At 44.1% G+C, this 24,356-nt stretch overlaps 1 protein-coding gene across 1 annotated transcript in view; it reads right to left on the bottom strand.

The window, feature by feature from the left end:
• Positions 1 to 1,717: 1,717 nt before the first annotated feature.
• The window catches only part of ltn1 (listerin E3 ubiquitin protein ligase 1), an 83,778-nt gene continuing 61,139 nt past the window's right edge, over positions 1,718 to 24,356 (bottom strand). The window contains exons 24-29 of the mRNA XM_055936813.1: positions 24,016 to 24,151; positions 22,328 to 22,472; positions 17,419 to 17,632; positions 15,401 to 15,638; positions 13,598 to 13,675; positions 1,718 to 1,943 (exon numbers count right to left, since the gene is read on the bottom strand). Coding sequence (XP_055792788.1) covers positions 1,733 to 1,943; positions 13,598 to 13,675; positions 15,401 to 15,638; positions 17,419 to 17,632; positions 22,328 to 22,472; positions 24,016 to 24,151 — 1,022 coding nt within the window. The 3' untranslated portion in view covers positions 1,718 to 1,732. The remainder of the gene's footprint in view (positions 1,944 to 13,597; positions 13,676 to 15,400; positions 15,639 to 17,418; positions 17,633 to 22,327; positions 22,473 to 24,015; positions 24,152 to 24,356) is intronic.

The raw sequence follows: 24,356 nt of genomic DNA, 5'->3' as shown, positions 1-24,356 counted from the left end.
GAGGAGACAGACCACCAGATATACCCTGGTATTATGTAGTTATGAGGAGACAGACCACCAGATATACCCTGGTATTATGTAGCCATGAGGAGACAGACCACCAGATATACCCTGGTATTATGTAGTCATGAGGAGACAGACCACCAGATATACCCTGGTATTATGTAGTCATGAGGAGACAGACCACCAGATATACCCTGGTATTATGTAGTCATGAGGAGACAGACCACCAGATATACCCTGGTATTATGTAGTCATGAGGAGACAGGCCACCAGATATACCCTGGTATTATGTAGCTGAGGAGACAGACCACCAGATATACCCTGGTATTATGTAGTCATGAGGAGACAGATATACCCTGGTATTATGTAGCCATGAGGAGACAGACCACCAGATATACCCTGGTATTATGTAGTCATGAGGAGACAGACCACCAGATATACCCTGGTATTATGTAGCCATGAGGAGACAGACCACCAGATATACCCTGGTATTATGTAGTCATGAGGAGACAGATATACCCTGGTATTATGTAGTCATGAGGAGACAGATATACCCTGGTATTATGTAGTCATGAGGAGACAGACCACCAGATATACCCTGGTATTATGTAGCCATGAGGAGACAGACCACCAGATATACCCTGGTATTATGTAGTCATGAAGAGACAGACCACCACATATACCCTGGTATTATGTAGTCATGAGGAGACAGACCACCAGATATACCCTGGTATTATGTAGTCATGAGGAGACAGACCACCAGATATACCCTGGTATTATGTAGCCATGAGGAGACAGACCACCAGATATACCCTGGTATTATGTAACCATGAGGAGACAGACCACCAGATATACCCTGGTATTATGTAGTCATGAGGAGAAACTTAAATGTGTATTTCCGTTTGTGGAATGTTTAGATAAAGCCTGGAATAAAAGAAAAAGGGTGACCTATAATTAAATTGTAAAATAATTACCTCCTACACAGCAAATGGTACGTGTGTGTATAAGTATTGATTTACGTATCACTCTTTATGCGGTGCGCACTGCACAGAACACCAGAATAATCATTTCTGAATTATTGTAATGTTTGTTTCCGTGTCAGTTAATCCCTAAGGGATGCGTTACCTACTGGCTGTCACTCACTCACTCACTCACTCACTCACTCACTCACTCACTCACTCACTCACTCACTCACTCACTCACTCACTCACTCTCTCTCTCTCTCACTCAGTCACTGTCAGTCACTGTCAGTCACTGTCAGTCACTGTCAGTCACTGTCAGTCACTGTCAGTCACTGTCAGTCACTGTCAGTCACTGTCAGTCACTCTGTCACTCTGTCACTCTGTCACTCTGTCACTCTGTCACTCTGTCACTCTGTCACTCTGTCAGTCAGTCAGTCACTCAGTCACTCACTCAGTCACTCACTCAGTCACTCACTCAGTCACTCAGTCAGTCAGTCACTCAGTCAGTCAGTCACTCAGTCAGTCAGTCACTCAGTCAGTCACTCAGTCAGTCACTCAGTCAGTCACTCAGTCAGTCACTCAGTCAGTCAGTCACTCAGTCAGTCACTCAGTCAGTCACTCAGTCAGTCACTCAGTCAGTCACTCAGTCAGTCACTCAGTCAGTCACTCAGTCAGTCACTCACTCAGTCAGTCACTCACTCAGTCAGTCACTCACTCAGTCAGTCACTCAGTCAGTCACTCAGTCAGTCACTCACTCACTCAGTCAGTCACTCACTCAGTCGTAGACTTACGTGGGAGGGAGAAGCCTTGAAGAAGGACAGCAGTAGTTTCCAGGCCAGCAGGTAGGCCAGGATACAGGAGTATTCCACAGAGAGCGGTTGAACCACTGCAAACTCCCCTACACACACTCCTACCATGATGCTCTCACACAACTCCTCACACGTAGAGAGGAGGGTCATCAGAGCTGCCGGGGGAGACCTAGACACACACACACACACAAAGATATTTTAGCAAATAAGGCCTGGGGATTATGGTGTAAATAAGTCCCGACTGAGGTCTGTTTTTAAGTCAGAGGCAGAGCCTAGGGAAACAGCCCTTACGAGGGAGTTCTCACTCCCGGGTTTACCAAACAGACTGGTCGTTAATTCTATTGTCATGTATTGACCCAGTCGTTCGTTCTATTCATTCCCACGTTGCTATGCTAAATAAATCATTGGCACGTAGCTTGGCTATCAGAAGTTCAATGATGACGAGAGACATGAACTTCAGCAAATAATGATTTAATAAATAATTTATAAATGAGGCAACAACCAGCTGATTGTTGATTCAATAGGATTGTTATGAAGGAAACACGACCGTTACTTCTCCTTGGCTAGCTAACGACAACAAACACACAGACACATCAAACATCACGCAGCTGAAATGACAGCAACCGTTACTTCTCCTTGGCTAGCTGGCCAACGACAACTAACACATCAAACATCACGCAGCTGAAATGACAACAACCGTTACCTCTCCTTGGCTAGCTAGCTAACGACAACTAACACACAGTCACAACAAACATCACCCAGCTGAAATGACAGCAACCATCACTGCCCCTGTACAAAACTAAATGCTAGGTTTATATTAACCCCCGCTGTACCAAACTAAATGCTAGGCTTATATTAACCCCCGCTGTACCAAACTAGATGCTAGGTTTATATTAACCCCCGCTGTACCAAACTAAATGCTAGGTTTATATTAACCCCCCGCTGTATCAAACTAAATGCTAGGTTTATATTAACCCCCCGCTGTATCAAACTAAATGCTAGGTTTATATTAACCCCCCGCTGTACCAAACTAAATGCTAGGTTTATATTAACCCTGCTGTACCAAACTAAATGCTAGGTTTATATTAACCCCCCGCTGTATCAAACTAAATGATAGGTTTATATTAACCCCCCGCTGTATCAAACTAAATGCTAGGTTTATATTAACCCCCGCTGTACCAAACTAAATGCTAGGTTTATATTAACCCCCATTGTACCAAACTAAATGCTAGGCTTATATTAACCCCCGCTGTACCAAACTAAATGCTAGGTTTATATTAACCCCTGCTGTACCAAACTAAATGCTAGGCTGATATTAACCCCCTGCTGTACCAAACTAAATGCTAGGCTGATATTAACCCCCGCTGTACCAAACTAAATGCTAGGTTTATATTAACCCTGCTGTACCAAACTAAATGCTAGGTTTATATTAACCCCCGCTGTACCAAACTAAATGCTAGGTTTATATTAACCCCCGCTGTACCAAACTAAATGCTAGGTTTATATTAACCCCCGCTGTACCAAACTAAATGCTAGGTTTATATTAACCCTGCTGTACCAAACTAAATGCTAGGTTTATATTAACCCCCGCTGTACCAAACTAAATGCTAGGTTTATATTAACCCCCTGCTGTACCAAACTAAATGCTAGGTTTATATTAACCCCCGCTGTACCAAACTAAATGCTAGGTTTATATTAACCCCCGCTGTACCAAACTAAATGCTAGGTTTATATTACCCGCTGTACCAAACTAAATGCTTATATTAACCCCCGCTGTACCAAACTAAATGCTAGGTTTATATTAACCCCTGCTGTACCAAACTAAATGCTAGGTTTATATTAACCCCCCACTGTACCAAACTAAATGCTTATATTAACCCCCCGCTGTACCAAACTAAATGCTTATATTAACCCCCGCTGTACCAAACTAAATGCTAGGTTTATATTAACCCCTGCTGTACCAAACTAAATGCTAGGTTTATATTACCCGCTGTACCAAACTAAATGCTAGGTTTATATTAACCCCCGCTGTACCAAACTAAATGCTAGGTTTATATTAACCCCCGCTGTACCAAACTAAATGCTAGGTTTATATTAACCCCCGCTATACCAAACTAAATGCTAGGTTTATATTAACCCCGCTGTACCAAACTAAATGCTAGGTTTATATTAACCCCTGCTGTACCAAACTAAATGCTAGGTTTATATTAACCCCCGCTGTACCAAACTAAATGCTAGGTTTATATTAACCCCCGCTGTACCAAACTAAATGTTAGGTTTATATTAACCCTGCAGTACCAAACTAAATGCTAGGTTTATATTAACCCCCGCTGTACCAAACTAAATGCTAGGTTTATATTAACCCACTGCTGTACCAAACTAAATGTTAGGTTTATATTAACCCTGCTGTACCAAACTAAATGCTAGGTTTATATTAACCCCCCACTGTACCAAACTAAATGCTAGGTTTATATTAACCCCCGCTGTACCAAACTAAATGTTAGGTTTATATTAACCCCCCGCTGTACCAAACTAAATGCTAGGTTTATATTAACCCCCGCTGTACCAAACTAAATGTTAGGTTTATATTACCCCTGCAGTACCAAACTAAATGCTAGGTTTATATTAACCCCCCGCTGTACCAAACTAAATGTTAGGTTTATATTAACCCCCGCTGTACCAAACTAAATGTTAGGTTTATATTAACCCTGCAGTACCAAACTAAATGTTAGGTTTATATTAACCCTGCAGTACCAAACTAAATGTTAGGTTTATATTAACCCCCCACTGTACCAAACTAAATGCTAGGTTTATATTAACCCTGCTGTACCAAACTAAATGCTAGGTTTATATTAACCCCCGCTGTACCAAACTAAATGTTAGGTTTATATTAACCCCCGCTGTACCAAACTAAATGTTAGGTTTATATTAACCCCCACTGTACCAAACTAAATGCTAGGTTTATATTAACCCCCGCTATACCAAACTAAATGCTAGGTTTATATTAACCCCCACTGTACCAAACTAAATGCTAGGTTTATATTAACCCCCACTGTACCAAACTAAATGCTAGGTTTATATTACCCGCTGTACCAAACTAAATGCTAGGTTTATATTAACCCCCGCTGTACCAAACTAAATGCTAGGCTGATATTAACCCCCAGCTGTACCAAACTAAATGCTAGGTTTATATTAACCCCCGCTGTACCAAACTAAATGCTAGGTTTATATTAACCCCCGCTGTACCAAACTAAATGCTAGGTTTATATTAACCTCCGCTGTACCAAACTAAATGCTAGGTTTATATTAACCCCTGCTGTACCAAACTAAATGCTAGGTTTATATTAACCCCCCGTTGTACCAAACTAAATGCTAGGTTTATATTAACCCCCCGTTGTACCAAACTAAATGCTAGGCTTATATTAACCCCCCACTGTACAAAACTAAATGCTAGGCTTATATTAACCCCCGCTGTACCAAACTAAATGCTAGGTTTATATTAACCCCCACTGTACCAAACTAAATGCTAGGTTTATATTAACCCCCCACTGTACCAAACTAAATGCTAGGCTGATATTAACCCCCGCTGTACCAAACTAAATGCTAGGTTTATATTAACCCCCGCTGTACCAAACTAAATGCTAGGTTTATATTAACCCCCCGCTGTACCAAACTAAATGCTAGGTTTATATTAACCCCCCGCTGTACCAAACTAAATGCTAGGCTTATAATAACCCCCGCTGTACCAAACTAAATGCTAGGTTTATATTAACCCTCGTTGTACCAAACTAAATGCTAGGTTTATATTAACCCCCCGCTGTACCAAACTAAATGCTAGGTTTATATTAACCCCCGCTGTACCAAACTAAATGCTAGGTTTATATTAACCCCGCTGTACCAAACTAAATGCTAGGTTTATATTAACCCCCGCTGTAACAAACTAAATGCTAGGTTTATATTAACCCCCGCTGTACCAAACTAAATGCTAGGTTTATATTAACCCCCGCTATACCAAACTAAATGCTAGGTTTATATTAACCCCGCTGTACCAAACTAAATGCTAGGTTTATATTAACCCCTGCTGTACCAAACTAAATGCTAGGTTTATATTAACCCCCGCTGTACCAAACTAAATGCTAGGTTTATATTAACCCCCGCTGTACCAAACTAAATGTTAGGTTTATATTAACCCTGCAGTACCAAACTAAATGCTAGGTTTATATTAACCCCCGCTGTACCAAACTAAATGCTAGGTTTATATTAACCCACTGCTGTACCAAACTAAATGTTAGGTTTATATTAACCCTGCTGTACCAAACTAAATGCTAGGTTTATATTAACCCCCCACTGTACCAAACTAAATGCTAGGTTTATATTAACCCGCGCTGTACCAAACTAAATGTTAGGTTTATATTAACCCCCGCTGTACCAAACTAAATGTTAGGTTTATATTAACCCTGCAGTACCAAACTAAATGCTAGGTTTATATTAACCCCCCGCTGTACCAAACTAAATGTTAGGTTTATATTAACCCCCGCTGTACCAAACTAAATGTTAGGTTTATATTAACCCTGCAGTACCAAACTAAATGTTAGGTTTATATTAACCCTGCAGTACCAAACTAAATGCTAGGTTTATATTAACCCCCCGCTGTACCAAACTAAATGTTAGGTTTATATTAACCCCCGCTGTACCAAACTAAATGTTAGGTTTATATTAACCCTGCAGTACCAAACTAAATGTTAGGTTTATATTAACCCTGCAGTACCAAACTAAATGTTAGGTTTATATTAACCCCCCACTGTACCAAACTAAATGCTAGGTTTATATTAACCCTGCTGTACCAAACTAAATGCTAGGTTTATATTAACCCCCGCTGTACCAAACTAAATGTTAGGTTTATATTAACCCCCGCTGTACCAAACTAAATGTTAGGTTTATATTAACCCCCCACTGTACCAAACTAAATGCTAGGTTTATATTAACCCTGCTGTACCAAACTAAATGCTAGGTTTATATTAACCCCCGCTGTACCAAACTAAATGTTAGGTTTATATTAACCCCCGCTGTACCAAACTAAATGCTAGGTTTATATTAACCCTGCTGTACCAAACTAAATGCTAGGTTTATATTAACCCTGCAGTACCAAACTAAATGCTAGGTTTATATTAACCCCCGCTGTACCAAACTAAATGCTAGGTTTATATTACCCGCTGTACCAAACTAAATGCTAGGTTTATATTAACCCCCGCTGTACCAAACTAAATGCTAGGCTGATATTAACCCCCAGCTGTACCAAACTAAATGCTAGGTTTATATTAACCCCCGCTGTACCAAACTAAATGCTAGGTTTATATTAACCCCCGCTGTACCAAACTAAATGCTAGGTTTATATTAACCTCCGCTGTACCAAACTAAATGCTAGGTTTATATTAACCCCTGCTGTACCAAACTAAATGCTAGGTTTATATTAACCCCCCGTTGTACCAAACTAAATGCTAGGTTTATATTAACCCCCCGTTGTACCAAACTAAATGCTAGGCTTATATTAACCCCCCACTGTACCAAACTAAATGCTAGGCTTATATTAACCCCCGCTGTACCAAACTAAATGCTAGGTTTATATTAACCCCCACTGTACCAAACTAAATGCTAGGTTTATATTAACCCCCCACTGTACCAAACTAAATGCTAGGCTGATATTAACCCCCAGCTGTACCAAACTAAATGCTAGGTTTATATTAACCCCCGCTGTACCAAACTAAATGCTAGGTTTATATTAACCCCCCGCTGTACCAAACTAAATGCTAGGTTTATATTAACCTCCGCTGTACCAAACTAAATGCTAGGTTTATATTAACCCCTGCTGTACCAAACTAAATGCTAGGTTTATATTAACCCCCCGTTGTACCAAACTAAATGCTAGGTTTATATTAACCCCCCGTTGTACCAAACTAAATGCTAGGCTTATATTAACCCCCCACTGTACCAAACTAAATGCTAGGCTTATATTAACCCCCGCTGTACCAAACTAAATGCTAGGTTTATATTAACCCCCACTGTACCAAACTAAATGCTAGGTTTATATTAACCCCCCACTGTACCAAACTAAATGCTAGGCTGATATTAACCCCCGCTGTACCAAACTAAATGCTAGGTTTATATTAACCCCCGCTGTACCAAACTAAATGCTAGGTTTATATTAACCCCCCGCTGTACCAAACTAAATGCTAGGTTTATATTAACCCCCCGCTGTACCAAACTAAATGCTAGGCTTATATTAACCCCCGCTGTACCAAACTAAATGCTAGGTTTATATTAACCCTCGTTGTACCAAACTAAATGCTAGGTTTATATTAACCCCCCGCTGTACCAAACTAAATGCTAGGTTTATATTAACCCCCCGCTGTACCAAACTAAATGCTAGGTTTATATTAACCCCGCTGTACCAAACTAAATGCTAGGTTTATATTAACCCCCGCTGTACCAAACTAAATGCTAGGTTTATATTAACCCCCGCTATACCAAACTAGATGCTAGGTTTATATTAACCCCCGCTATACCAAACTAAATGCTAGGTTTATATTAACCCCCGCTGTACCAAACTAGATGCTAGGCTTATATTAACCCCCGCTGTACCAAACTAAATGCTAGGTTTATATTAACCCCTGCTATACCAAACTAAATGCTAGGCTTATATTAACCCCCGCTGTACCAAACTAAATGCTAGGTTTATATTAACCCCTGCTATACCAAACTAAATGCTAGGCAAGAAGCATTGGGAAATAATGTTTTGAGAAATAATATTTGATATGGAATTATGGCATTTTGCGTTAATTATCGTGAATAACTATCTAGCAACCGATCAGAATCCAAGATTCAAACTCACCGTTTTATAAACAGACATGTATACACAAACCGATACAAATGTATACACACGATACAAATGTACACACGCATCGTGAAAACACACATTTTAGAAACATGCAGAGCCTTCAGAAAGTACACACCCCTTGACTTATCCCACATTTTGTTGTATTACAGCCTGAATTTAAAACTAATCAAATGTATATTTATTTTTTTGTCACTGGCTAATACACAATAAGAAGTTAACATGATCTTTGAATGAATATCTTATTTCTATACCCCACAGACAAAATTATCTGCAGGTCCCTCAGTCAAGCAGAGAATTAAAAAAAACACATATTCAACCAAAGACCAGGTAGGTTTTCCAATGCCTCGCAAAGACGGGCACCTAATGGTAGATTTTTTATAATTGTTTTAATTAACCTTTAACTAGGCAAGTCCGTTAAGAACAAATTCTTATTTTCAATGACGGCCTACCGGGGAACAGTGGGGTTAACAGCCTTGTTCAGGGGGCAGAACGACAGATTTTTACCTTGTCAGCTCGGGGGATTCGATCCAGATACCTTTCGGGTTACTGGCCCAACGCTCTAACCACTAGGCTACCTGCCGCAGCGTAGATGGTTAAATATAAAAGAAACAGAGATTGAATATCCCTTTGAGCATGGTGAAGTTATTGATGACACTTGGTGTATCAATACGCCCAGTCACAGCAAAGATACAGGCGTCCTTCCTAACTCTGTTGCCAGCAGTAAAACTAAAAGATGATTTAATAGAAAATGACTCAAGCAAAAGTTACCCAGAAAAATACGACTTGAGTAAAAGTCAAAATATTTGTTTTTAAATATACTTAAGTATCAAACGTTAAACGTAATTGCAAAAAATATACTTAAATTATAAATTATTTCAAATTCCTTATAATAAGCAAACCAGGTGGCACCATTTTGGAGTTTTTACAGATAGCCAGGTGCTCTTGAGCATGACTCTCAGTTCCAGTTACATTACACATGACATTAAATTAGACAGGAGTCATTGGACGGATGCGTCTTCTATACGAGGGAGGTTTTGTTAAGAGGTCTGACGCTCAATCTGAACATTAACAGGTGCTGCTCACGCTATAGTTTTAGAAGCATCAGGACTTTTATCTTTCATGTCAGCGAGAAAATAAAAGTCAAACGCCTAAAAAAAGATTCAATTACCACACACCTTTTATAGGGTTAGTGTTCCCACACGGCCATAACTCCATGTCACAGCGCTTGTTTACAAAAGACTGAGGTGGCCATCTGTGCTAATTAGCGATCTAGCATGCTCCGAGAACATCTGTGTGTAAGCTAACTGGGGCCACCCGAGTGGCACAGAGGTCTAAGGCACTGCATCTCAGTGCTAGAGGGCGTCACTACAGACACCCTGGTTCGATTCCTGCCTGTATCACAGCCCGGCCGTGATTGGGAGTCCAACAATGGCGGCACACAATTGGCCCAGCGTCATCCAGGTTTGGCCGGGGGTAGGCCGTCATTGTAAATAAGAATTTGTTCTTAACTGACTTGCCCTAGTTAAATTAAAGGTTAAATTTAAAAATTGTAAAAGTGTAGTTTGTCAACTGGAGGCACACGTGTTTCTTTATTATTTGAAGGATTCTTTCTCGCTGACAGAAAAAGACAAAGGCATATCAGCATATGTCTTGAAAAAAACTATTTAGAAAGCGATGATTATTGACGTTTCTAAACGTTAGAACACAGCATCGGAATTGTAGTTTACCCCGGAGCCAAATGTGGGTGAATGTAACGGCTGAAACTGCGACATACGGAGAGAAGAAGAAAGGCTTTCGAGAGATACTATCTACTATTCCCTCGAACAAATGTGAAGAAGAAGAAAGGCTTTCGAGAGATACTATCTACTATTCCCTCGAACAAATGTGAAGAAGAAGAAGGGCTTTCGAGAGATACTATCTACTATTCCCTCGAACAAATGTGAAGAAGAAGGGCTTTCGAGAGATACTATCTACTATTCCCTCGAACAAATGTGAAGAAGAAGAAGGGCTTTCGAGAGATACTATCTACTATTCCCTCGAACAAATGTGAAGAAGAAGGGCTTTCGAGAGATACTATCTACTATTCCCTCGAACAAATGTGTAATTCGAGAAGAAGTAGAGGAAGCATCGTTTCCGTTGGATGGAGGCACACATAGCTGTATGGATCTGTGCAAAACTGCCCGAGTCCGTTTATATTTTATATCTGAAGAAGTCTTTCCCACTGATGAAAAGGGCCATATGTTTAGAAAGCGTTAGTGATGATTATTGACGTTTCTAAATGTTAAAACACAGCGTCGAGATTGTAGTTTACATTTTTTATTATATATATATTTCACCTTTATTTATGAGGTAGTCGTGGGCTCGGGGCACACTCCCAACAACATTTACAAACCAAGCATGTGTGTTTAGTGAGTCCGCCAGATCAGAGGCAGTAGGGATGACCAGGGATGTTCTCTTGATAACCGTGTAAATTGGACCATTTTCCTGTCCTGCTAAGCATACGAGTACTTTTGGGTGGCAGAGAAAAAAATATTGTCTTCAAAAGTACAATATTTTTATTAGGAATGTAGTGAGGTAAAAGTTGGCAAAAAGTTTTAAAAAAAAATATATATATATATATGAAATGGTAAAGAACCAATATCCCCCAAAAACTACTTAAGTAGTACTTTAAAGTATTTTTACTCAAGTACATTACACCACTGGTTGCCGGAGAGGAAGGAAACCACTCAGGGATTTTACCATGAGGCCAACAGTGACCGTTAAAACCGTTACAGAGTTTAATGGCTGTGATATAACTGAGGATGGATCAACAACATTGTAGTTACTCCACAATACTAACCTAAATGACAGAGTGAAAAGAAGAAAGCCTGTAGAGAATACAAATATTCCAAAACATGCCTCCTGTTTGCATCAAGGCACTAAAGTAATACAGCAAAGAATACAGCAAAGTCCTGAATACAAAGCGTTATGTTTGGGGAAAATTCCAATACAAAACATTACTGAGTACCACTCTCCATATTTTCAAGCATAGTGGTGGCTGGCATATCTTTTTTGAGGATTAAAAAATTCTTACATGGAAGAAGTTTGGAACCACCAAGACTCTTCCTAGATCTGGCTGCCCGGCCAAACTGAGAAATCGGGGGAGAAGGGCCTTGGTCAGGGAGGTGACCAAGAACCAGATGGTCACTCTGATAGAGGTCCAGAGTTCCTCTGTGGAGATGGGAGAACCTTCCAGAAGGACAACCATCTCTGCAGCACTCCACCAATCAGGCCTTTATGGTAGTGGCCAGACTGAAGGCACTCCTCAGTAAAAGGCACATGACAGCCCGCTTGGAGTTTGCCAAAAGACACCTAAAGGACTCAGACCGTTAGAAACACGATTCCCTGTTCTAATGAAACCAAGATTGAACTCTTTGGCCTGAATGCCAAGCGTCACGTCTGGAGGAAACCTGGCACCATCCCTATGGTGAATCATGGTGGCAGCAGCATCATGCTGCGGGGATGTTTCTCAGCGGCAGGGACTGGGAGACTTGTCAGAATCGAGGGAAAGATGAACAGAGTATAGTACAGAGAGATCCTTGATTAAAACCTGCTCCAGAGCACTCAGGACCTCAGACTAGGGAGAAGATTCATCTAAAAACCTGTTTTTGCTTTGTCATTACGGGGTATTGTGATGTCATTACGGAGTATTGTGATGTCATTACGGGGTATTGTGAATTCATTACGGGGTATTGTGATGTCATTACGGGGTATTGTAATGTCATTACGGGGTATTGTAATGTCATTACGGGGTATTGTAATGTCATTACGGGGTATTGTGATGTCATTACGGGGTATTGTAATGTCATTACGGGGTATTGTAATGTCATTACGGGGTATTGTGATGTCATTACGGGGTATTGTGATGTCATTACGGGGTATTGTGATGTCATTACAGGGTATTGTGATGTCATTACGGGGTATTGTGATGTCATTACGGGGTATTGTAATGTCATTACGGGGTATTGTAATGTCATTACGGGGTATTGTGATGTCATTACGGGGTATTGTGATGTCATTACGGGGTATTGTGATGTCATTACGGGGTATTGTGATGTCATTACGGGGTATTGTGATGTCATTACGGGGTATTGTGATGTCATTACGGGGTATTGTGATGTCATTACGGGGTATTGTGTGTAGATTGATGAGGGGGGAAAAAACAATTTAATCCATTTTAGAATAAGGCTGTAACGTAACAAAATGTGGAAAAAGTCAAAAGGGTCTGAATACTTTCCGAATGCCGCTGTAGATAAGCTAGCCTATTATCCACGTCAGATAAGCTAGCCTATTAGCCACGTCAGATAAGCTAGCCTATTAGCCACGTCAGATAAGCTAGCCTATTAGCCACGTCAGATAAGCTAGCCTATTAGCCACGTCAGATAAGCTAGCCTATTAGCCACGTCAGATAAGCTAGCCTATTAGCCACGTCAGATAAGCTAGCCTATTAGCCACGTCATGACTGCCTTGTGATCATTGTGACCTAGCTAGTTTGACGAGCACTAGCCACGTTATGACTGATGGCTGGAGGCAGCAAACAACGTACCCAGGTCTGCTGCCATTTACAACCTGAGAGCAATATTTCTGGGACCAAAAATAAATGTATTGGTGGATTATATGAATAATGCATAGAAAACGACATCCATCTATTCTGACAACAATGCCTTAGTGTACGTCATGGAAGGTTGAATCAAAAATCTTTTTTTTTTTTTTTTTAAACCTCTTATGAAGATGGTTTTGTAGCATAACCTGGCAAATTTGATATTATGGTCTGATATTATGATTGTGTGTAAGAGTATTTAAAATGGTGTGATTTCCACTTTAACTAACAGATGGACATTCCCATAGAGAAAACACTCCACGCATCCACTCAGGGCTGTTATACTCACAGGCACGGTTCCTCTCCATCGTCCTCTGGCTTGGTGTCATCTCCTTCTCCATCACACTCTGGGAGAGTAGGCATTACCCTGGGACAGACAGAGACAGGTCATGCTCCTTGAGCTCGGGAGGCTTGTCGTATGGGTGGGTATTCACGTACCATGCCAGAGTTGTCAACAAGTTTGAACAAACATGTTCCGCGGCAGTGAACACACAGACATAGATTTGTAATACATTGATTTGCTCTCTCTCGTACTTGTCTACCCTGTGGTAGTGTGTGTTATATATCGTACTTGTCTACCCTGTGGTAGTGTGAGTTATAACTCCTACTTGTCTAGTATGTGGTAGACAGTATGTTATATCACCTACTTGTCTAGTATGTGGTAGACAGTGAGTTATATCACCTACTTGTCTAGTATGTGGTAGACAGTGAGTTATATCACCTACTTGTCTAGTATGTGGTAGACAGTATGTTATATCACCTACTTGTCTAGTATGTGGTAGACAGTGAGTTATATCTCCTACTTGTCTAGTATGTGGTAGACAGTGAGTTATATCACCTACTTGTCTAGTATGTGGTAGACAATGAGTTATATCACCTACTTGTCTAGTATGTGGTAGACAGTATGTGGTAGACAGTGAGTTATATATCTTACTTGTCTAGTATGTGGTAGACAGTATGTTATATCTCCTACTTGTCTAGTATGTGGTAGACAGTGAATTATATATTCTACTTGTCTAGTATGTGGTAGACAGTATGTTATATCTCCTACTTGTCTAGTATGTGGTAGACAGTATGTTATATCTTCTACTTGTCTAGTATGTGGTAGACAGTGAGTTATATCACCTACTTGTCTAGTATGTGGTAGACAGTGTATTCTAATCCTACTTGTCTAGTATGTGGTAGACAGTGTATTATAATCCTACTTGTCTAGTATGTGGTAGACAGTGAATTATATCACCTACTTGTCTAGTATGTGGTAGACAGTGAGTTATATCACCTACTTGTCTAGTATGTGGTAGACAGTGAATTATATCACCTACTTGTCTAGTATGTGGTAGACAGTGTATTCTAATCCTACTTGTCTAGTATGTGGTAGACAGTGAGTTATATCACCTACTTGTCTAGTATGTGGTAGACAATGAGTTATATCACCTACTTGTCTAGTATGTGGTAGACAGTATGTTATATCACCTACTTGTCTAGTATGTGGTAGACAGTGTGTTATATCACCTACTTGTCTAGTATGTGGTAGACAGAGTTATATCACCTACTTGTCTAGTATGTGGTAGACAGAGTTATATCACCTACTTGTCTAGTATGTGGTAGACAGTGAGTTATATATCTTACTTGTCTAGTATGTGGTAGACAGTGAGTTATATCACCTACTTGTCTAGTATGTGGTAGACAGTGAGTTATATCACCTACTTGTCTAGTATGTGGTAGACAGTGAGTTATATCACCTACTTGTCTAGTATGTGGTAGACAGTGAGTTATATCACCTACTTGTCTAGTATGTGGTAGACAGTGAGTTATAACACCTACTTGTCTAGTATGTGGTAGACAGTGTATTCTAATCCTACTTGTCTAGTATGTGGTAGACAGAGTTATAACACCTACTTGTCTAGTATGTGGTAGACAGTGAGTTATAACACCTACTTGTCTAGTATGTGGTAGACAGTGAGTTATATCACCTACTTGTCTAGTATGTGGTAGACAGTGAGTTATAACACCTACTTGTCTAGTATGTGGTAGACAGTGAGTTATATCACCTACTTGTCTAGTATGTGGTAGACAGAGTTATATCACCTACTTGTCTAGTATGTGGTAGACAGTGAGTTGCAGCGGTCTGGCTTTGAACAGCAGCAAAGGAGTTAGTGTGTTGAGTAGAGTCTGCAGTGCCTCAGGTAGGCTTGTCTTCTGGTCTGCCACGAACCGCGCTGGCAAGGAATTATGGGTAAGCTGCTGCAGCGGGACGTAGGTCAGAGCCATGCCCACAGACCGCAAGACAGCCAATGGGAACAGTGGATCGTCTGGCTCCTTGAAGGCCTCTACGGAAGGGGAGAAAGGACAACAAGGGGTTTAAAATTAGACGAGAAAATGTATTGTAGGAGATCTCACCTTGAGGGTTACCATGGGATTAGTATGAATGTGATACTGTTTCATAATGACAGTCTAACCTCGCCACCACAAACACACCCTGACCCCCCCATCACATATACACCCAAACCCGGCCAGCACAAACACACCCTGACCCCCCCCACCACATACACACCCTGACCCCCCCACCACATACACACCCTGACCCCCCCACCACATACACACCCTGACCCCCCCACCACATATACACCCTAACCCCGCCACCACATATACACCCTAACCCCGCCACCACACCCTGACCCCCCCCCCACCACCACATATACACCCTGACCCCTCCCACCACACCCTGACCCCCCCCCACCACCCTGACCCCTCCCACCACACCCTGACCCCCCCCACCACATACACACCCTGACCCCTCCACCACACCCTGCCCCCCCCCCCCCCCACCACCACCACCGCACCCTGTCCCCCCCACCACCACATCCTGACCCCCCCCCACCACCACCACCACATGCACACCCTGACCCCCACCACCACATACACATCCTGACCCCCACCACCACATACACATCCTGACCCCCCCCACCACCACATACACATCCTGACCCCCCCACCACCACATACACACCCTGACCCCCCCCACCACCACACCCTGACCCCCCCCACCACCACACCCTGACCCCCCCCACCACCACACCCTGACCCCCCCCACCACCCTGACCCCCCCCACCACCACACCCTGACCCCCACCACATACACACCCTGACCCCCACCACATACACACCCTGACCCCCCCACCACCACATCCTGACCCCCCCACCACCACATCCTGACCCCCCCACCACCACACCCTGACCCCCCCACCACCCTGACCCCCCCCACCACATACACACCCTGACCCCCCCACCACATACACACCCTGACCCCCCCACCACCCTGACCCCCCCCACCACATACACACCTTGACCCCCCCACCACATACACACCCTGACCCCCCCCACCACATACACACCCTGACCCCCCCACCACCCTGACCCCCCCCACCACATACACACCTTGACCCCCCCACCACATACACACCCTGCCCCCCCCCACCACCCTGACCCCCCCACCACATACACACCCTGACCCCCCCACCACATACACACCCTGACCCCCCCACCACCCTGACCCCCCCCACCACATACACACCCTGACCCCCCCACCACAAACACACCCTGCCGCCCCCCCCACCACCACCACATACACACCCTGACCCCCCCACCACATACACACCTTGACCCCCCCACCACACCCTGACCCCCCCCCACCACCACATACACACCCTGACCCCCCCACCACCACATACACACCCTGACCCCCCCACCACCACATACACACCCTGACCCCCCCCACCACATACACACCCTGAGCCCCCCACCACCACATCCTGAACCCCCCCACCACCCTGACCCCCCCCACCACATACACACCCTGACCCCCCCCCACCACATACACACCCTGAGCCCCCCACCACCACATCCTGACCACCACCACCACATACACACCCTGACCCCCCCCCCACCAACACACCCTGACCCCCACCACCACATACACATCCTGACCCCCCCACCACCACATACACACCCTGACCCCCCCCACCACCACATCCTGACCCCCCCACCACCACATCCTGACCCCCCCACCACCACATCCTGACCCCCCCACCACCACCACTCCCATCCCTACCAGTGATCTTGCCAGGCAGGGGCAGCATCAGGCTGTATATTCCCTCTATGAAGAAGTCGTTCCACTCCGCGGTCAGCTCTGAGGGCAGTAGGTCATCCACACCAGACGGGGGCGCTGTGAAGAACTGGTTCAGCTGCACGATCAGCTCACAGATCTCACACATCAACAACTGCACCCAGGGGTTCCACAGACACCCCACGTTATCACTAGTAGTCTGGGAGGGAGGGAGAGGGAGAGAGAGAAAGAGAGAGACAGAGCGAGAGAGAGAGCGAGAGAGGGGGGAGAGAGAGAGCGAGAGAGAGAGAGGAGAGGGGGGAGAGAGAGAGCGAGAGAGAGAGAGAAGAGAGGGGAGAGAAGAGGGGGAGAGAAGAGAAGAGAGGGGAGAGGGAGAGAGAGACAGAGCGAGAGAGAGACAGAGCGAGAGAGAGCGAGAGAGGGGAGAGAAAGAGGGGAGAGAGAGAGAGAGAGAGAGAGGGGGAGAGGGAGAGGGAGAGGGAGAGAGAGAGGGAGGGAGGGAGAAGCTGTAAAATGAACCTTGGTGTGACGCTCACATCCACTATAAGGCCTTGGTCCTTGCCTACGCATCAGGAAGAGGAACTGCCCCTCCCTACCTTCAGGCTCTGCTCAAACCCTACACCCCAACCCGAGCACTCTGTTCTGCAGCCTCTGGTCTCTTGGCCCTCCCTACCTTCAGGCTCTGCTCAAACCCTACACCCCAACCCGAGCACTCTGTTCTGCAGCCTCTGGTCTCTTGGCCCTCCCTACCTTCAGGCTCTGCTCAAACCCTACACCCCAACCCGAGCACTCTGTTCTGCAGCCTCTGGTCTCTTGGCCCTCCCTACCTTCAGGCTCTGCTCAAACCCTACACCCCAACCCGAGCACTCTGTTCTGCAGCCTCTGGTCTCTTGGCCCTCCCTACCTTCAGGCTCTGCTCAAACCCTACACCCCAACCCGAGCACTCTGTTCTGCAGCCTCTGGTCTCATGGTCCTCCCTACCTTCAGGCTCTGCTCAAACCCTACACCCCAACCCGAGCACTCTGTTCTGCAGCCTCTGGTCTCTTGGCCCTCCCTACCTTCAGGCTCTGCTCAAACCCTACACCCCAACCCGAGCACTCTGTTCTGCAGCCTCTGGTCTCATGGCCCTCACACCCCTACGAGGGGTTGTCTCACCTAGCTATGTGGTTGTCTCACCTAGCTATCTGTAGATGATGGCCCTCACACCCCTACGAGGGCCCTCACACCCCATGATGGCCCTCACACCCCTAGATGATGGCCCTCACACCCCACCTAGCTATCTGTCTCATGGCCCTCACACCCCTACGAGGGGTTGTCTCACCTAGATATGTGGTTGTCCCACCTAGCTATCTGTAGATGAATGTAATGACTGTGATATGTGGTTGTCCCACCTAGCTATCTGTAGATGAATGTACTGACTATGACTGTGATATGTGGTTGTCCCACCTAGCTATCTGGAGATGAATGTACTGACTATGACTGTGATATGTGGTTGTCTCTCCTAGCTATCTGAAGATGAATGTAATGACTGTGATATGTGGTTGTCTCACCTAGCTATCTGTAGATGAATGTACTGACTAAGACTGTGATATGTGGTTGTCCCACCTAGCTATCTGTAGATGAATGTACTGACTATGACTGTGATATGTGGTTGTCCCACCTAGCTATCTGTAGATGAATGTACTGACTATGACTGTGATATGTGGTTGTCCCACCTAGCTATCTGGAGATGAATGTACTGACTATGACTGTGATATGTGGTTGTCTCACCTAGCTATCTGTAGATGAATGTACTGACTATGACTGTGATATGTGGTTGTCTCACCTAGCTATCTGTAGATGAATGTACTGACTATGACTGTGATATGTGGTTGTCCCACCTAGCTATCTGTAGATGAATGTACTGACTATGACTGTGATATGTGGTTGTCCCACCTAGCTATCTGTAGATGAATGTACTGACTATGACGGTGATATGTGGTTGTCTCACCTAGCTATCTGGAGATGAATGTACTGACTTTGACTGTGATATGTGGTTGTCTCACCTAGCTATCTGGAGATGAATGTACTGACTATGACTGTGATATGTGGTTGTCCCACCTAGCTATCTGTAGATGAATGTAATGACTGTGATATGTGGTTGTCTCACCTAGCTATCTGTAGATGAATGTACTGACTGTGATATGTGGTTGTCTCACCTAGCTATCTGTAGATGAATGTACTGACTATGACTGTGATATGTGGTTGTCTCACCTAGCTATCTGAAGATGAATGTACTGACTATGACTGTGATATGTGGTTGTCTCACCTAGCTATCTGAAGATGAATGTACTGACTATGACTGTGATATGTGGTTGTCTCACCTAGCTATCTGAAGATGAATGTAATGACTGTGATATGTGGTTGTCTCACCTAGCTATCTGGAGATGAATGTACTGACTATGACTGTGATATGTGGTTGTCCCACCTAGCTATCTGTAGATGAATGTACTGACTATGATATGTGGTTGTCCCACCTAGCTATCTGTAGATGAATGTAATGACTGTGATATGTGGTTGTCTCACCTAGCTATCTGTAGATGAATGTACTGACTATGACTGTGATATGTGGTTGTCCCACCTAGCTATCTGTAGATGAATGTACTGACTATGACGGTGATATGTGGTTGTCTCACCTAGCTATCTGTAGATGAATGTACTGACTATGACTGTGATATGTGGTTGTCTCACCTAGCTATCTGTAGATGAATGTACTGACTATGACTGTGATATGTGGTTGTCCCACCTAGCTATCTGTAGATGAATGTAATGACTGTGATATGTGGTTGTCTCTCCTAGCTATCTGTAGATGAATGTACTGACTGTGATATGTGGTTGTCTCACCTAGCTATCTGTAGATGAATGTACTGACTATGACTGTGATATGTGGTTGTCCCACCTAGCTATCTGTAGATGAATGTAATGACTGTGATATGTGGTTGTCTCACCTAGCTATCTGAAGATGAATGTACTGACTGTGATATGTGGTTGTCTCACCTAGCTATCTGTAGATGAATGTACTGACTATGACTGTGATATGTGGTTGTCTCACCTAGCTATCTGTAGATGAATGTACTGACTATGACTGTGATATGTGGTTGTCTCACCTAGCTATCTGTAGATGAATGTACTGACTATGACTGTGATATGTGGTTGTCTCACCTAGCTATCTGAAGATGAATGTACTGACTATGACTGTGATATGTGGTTGTCTCACCTAGCTATCTGTAGATGAATGTACTGACTATGACTGTGATATGTGGTTGTCCCACCTAGCTATCTGTAGATGAATGTACTGACTATGACTGTGATATGTGGTTGTCCCACCTAGCTATCTGTAGATGAATGTACTGACTGTGATATGTGGTTGTCCCACCTAGCTATCTGTAGATGAATGTACTGACTATGACTGTGATATGTGGTTGTCTCACCTAGCTATCTGTAGATGAATGTACTGACTATGACTGTGATATGTGGTTGTCTCACCTAGCTATCTGAAGATGAATGTACTGACTGTGATATGTGGTTGTCTCACCTAGCTATCTGTAGATGAATGTACTGACTATGACTGTGATATGTGGTTGTCCCACCTAGCTATCTGAAGATGAATGTACTGACTATGACTGTGATATGTGGTTGTCTCACCTAGCTATCTGAAGATGAATGTACTGACTGTGATATGTGGTTGTCTCACCTAGCTATCTGGAGATGAATGTACTGACTGTGATATGTGGTTGTCCCACCTAGCTATCTGAAGATGAATGTACTGACTGTGATATGTGGTTGTCCCTCCTAGCTATCTGTAGATGAATGTACTGACTATGACTGTGATATGTGGTTGTCCCACCTAGCTATCTGAAGATGAATGTACTGACTATGATATGTGGTTGTCCCACCTAGCTATCTGAAGATGAATGTACTGACTGTGATATGTGGTTGTCTCTCCTAGCTATCTGTAGATGAATGTACTGACTATGACTGTGATATGTGGTTGTCCCACCTAGCTATCTGAAGATGAATGTACTGACTATGATATGTGGTTGTCCCACCTAGCTATCTGAAGATGAATGTACTGACTGTGATATGTGGTTGTCTCTCCTAGCTATCTGTAGATGAATGTACTGACTATGACTGTGATATGTGGTTGTCCCACCTAGCTATCTGAAGATGAATGTACTGACTATGATATGTGGTTGTCCCACCTAGCTATCTGAAGATGAATGTACTGACTATGATATGTGGTTGTCCCACCTAGCTATCTGAAGATGAATGTACTGACTGTGATATGTGGTTGTCTCTCCTAGCTATCTGTAGATGAATGTACTGACTATGACTGTGATATGTGGTTGTCCCACCTAGCTATCTGAAGATGAATGTACTGACTATGATATGTGGTTGTCCCACCTAGCTATCTGAAGATGAATGTACTGACTGTGATATGTGGTTGTCTCACCTAGCTATCTGTAGATGAATGTACTGACTATGACTGTGATATGTGGTTGTCCCACCTAGCTATCTGAAGATGAATGTAATGACTATGACTGTGATATGTGGTTGTCCCACCTAGCTATCTGAAGATGAATGTACTGACTGTGATATGTGGTTGTCCCACCTAGCTATCTGAAGATGAATGTACTGACTATGACTGTGATATGTGGTTGTCCCACCTAGCTATCTGTAGATGAATGTACTGACTGTGATATGTGGTTGTCTCACCTAGCTATCTGAAGATGAATGTACTGACAGAAAGTCATTCTGGATAAGAGCATCTGATAAATGACTAAAATGTGATGGGGATATGTAGAACCAGGAGTATTTTCTTGTCGTGGTCACATGGTCTGGGCAGCCATTTTACCTCTAGCCAGGCCAGCATGGAGCAGAGCAGGAAGTCCCACTGGCTGCCCCCGAGGATTGTGGGAGAATGAGTCACCAGCCGAGACAGGAAACGCATCATCTCCACGCTGAGAGACAGCTGGGCCGCGGTCGTCTTGGACAGGTCACTGGAACACAGAGGGTAAAGGGTTTTAACAGACCACTGGAACACAGAGGGTAAAGGGTTTTAACAGGTCACTGGAACACAGAGGGTAAAGGGTTTTAACAGACCACTGGAACACAGAGGGTAAAGGGTTTTAACAGGTCACTGGAACACAGAGGGTAAAGGGTTTTAACAGGTCACTGGAACACAGAGGATAAAGGGTTTTAACAGACCACTGGAACACAGAGGGTAAAGGGTTTTAACAGGTCACTGGAACACAGAGGATAAAGGGTTTTAACAGACCACTGGAACACAGAGGGTAAAGGGTTTTAACAGGTCACTGGAACACAGAGGGTAAAGGGTTTTAACAGGTCACTGGAACACAGAGGGTAAAGGGTTTTAACAGTCCACTGGAACACAGAGGGTAAAGGGTTTTAACAGACCACTGGAACACAGAGGGTAAAGGGTTTTAACAGTCCACTGGAACACAGAGGGTAAAGGGTTTTAACAGACCACTGGAACACAGAGGGTAAAGGGTTTTAACAGACCACTGGAACACAGAGGGTAAAGGGTTTTAACAGACCACTGGAACACAGAGGGTAAAGGGTTTTAACAGGTCACTGGAACACAGAGGGTAAAGGGTTTTAACAGACCACTGGAACACAGAGGGTAAAGGGTTTTAACAGACCACTGGAACACAGAGGGTAAAGGGTTTTAACAGGTCACTGGAACACAGAGGGTAAAGGGTTTTAACAGGTCACTGGAACACAGAGGGTAAAGGGTTTTAACAGACCACTGGAACACAGAGGGTAAAGGGTTTTAACAGACCACTGGAACACAGAGGGTAAAGGGTTTTAACAGGTCACTGGAACACAGAGGGTAAAGGGTTTTAACAGACCACTGGAACACAGAGGGTAAAGGGTTTTAACAGACCACTGGAACACAGAGGGTAAAGGGTTTTAACAGGTCACTGGAACACAGAGGATAAAGGGTTTTAACAGGTCACTGGAGCACAGAGGGTAAAGGGTTTTAACAGGTCACTGGAACACAGAGGATAAAGGGTTTTAACAGGTCACTGGAGCACAGAGGATAAAGGGTTTAAATGGTAAAAGTTCACTCCATTTCAACATGGTGAGCTTTCTATCACTAAATGGCTGCTGTGCATCACATCAGAGAGAGAGAGAAATGGAGACAGAGAGGGACGAGCACAACATGACAGAGAGTACGCAAGACAAACAGAGACAGACAGCTAGACAGAGACAGACAGACGAGCCAGCCAGCCAGAGAGACAGACAGAGACAGACAGAGACAGACAGACGAGCCAGGCAGACAATGACGAGCCAGGCAGACAATGACGAGCCAGGCAGACAATGACGAGCCAGGCAGACAATGACGAGCCAGGCAGACAATGACGAGCCAGGCAGACAATGACGAGCCAGGCAGACAGACGAGCCAGGCAGACAATGACGAGCCAGGCAGACAGACGAGCCAGGGAGACAGACAGACAGGCAGACAGGCAGACAGCCAGACAGGCAGACAGCCAGACAGCCAGCCATGCTCCCTCCTACCTGCTGAATAGAAACCAGTCTTCTTTGCTGTTTCTCCATTCCATCATGGTGGCCAGTACAGCTGTTAGCAGCTCCTCCTGGACCGGTGTAGAGGCCTTGAGACAGCACAACAGCACCGACACACACCCACACACACCTAGAGGACAAGAGATTACACACTCCCTCACACACCTAGAGGACCACAGAGATTACACACACCCTCACACACCTAGAGGACCACAGAGATTACGCACTCCCTCACACACCTAGAGGACCACAGAGACTACACACACCCTCACACACCTAGAGGACCACAGAGATTACGCACTCCTTCACACACCTAGAGGACCACAGAGATTACA

The sequence above is a fragment of the Salvelinus fontinalis genome, chromosome 10 (genome assembly GCF_029448725.1).
Source record: "Salvelinus fontinalis isolate EN_2023a chromosome 10, ASM2944872v1, whole genome shotgun sequence".
Lineage (NCBI taxonomy): Eukaryota > Metazoa > Chordata > Actinopteri > Salmoniformes > Salmonidae > Salvelinus > Salvelinus fontinalis.
The sequence above is the reverse complement of the archived record's forward strand: the minus strand, read 5'-3'. Positions and strand labels throughout refer to the sequence as shown.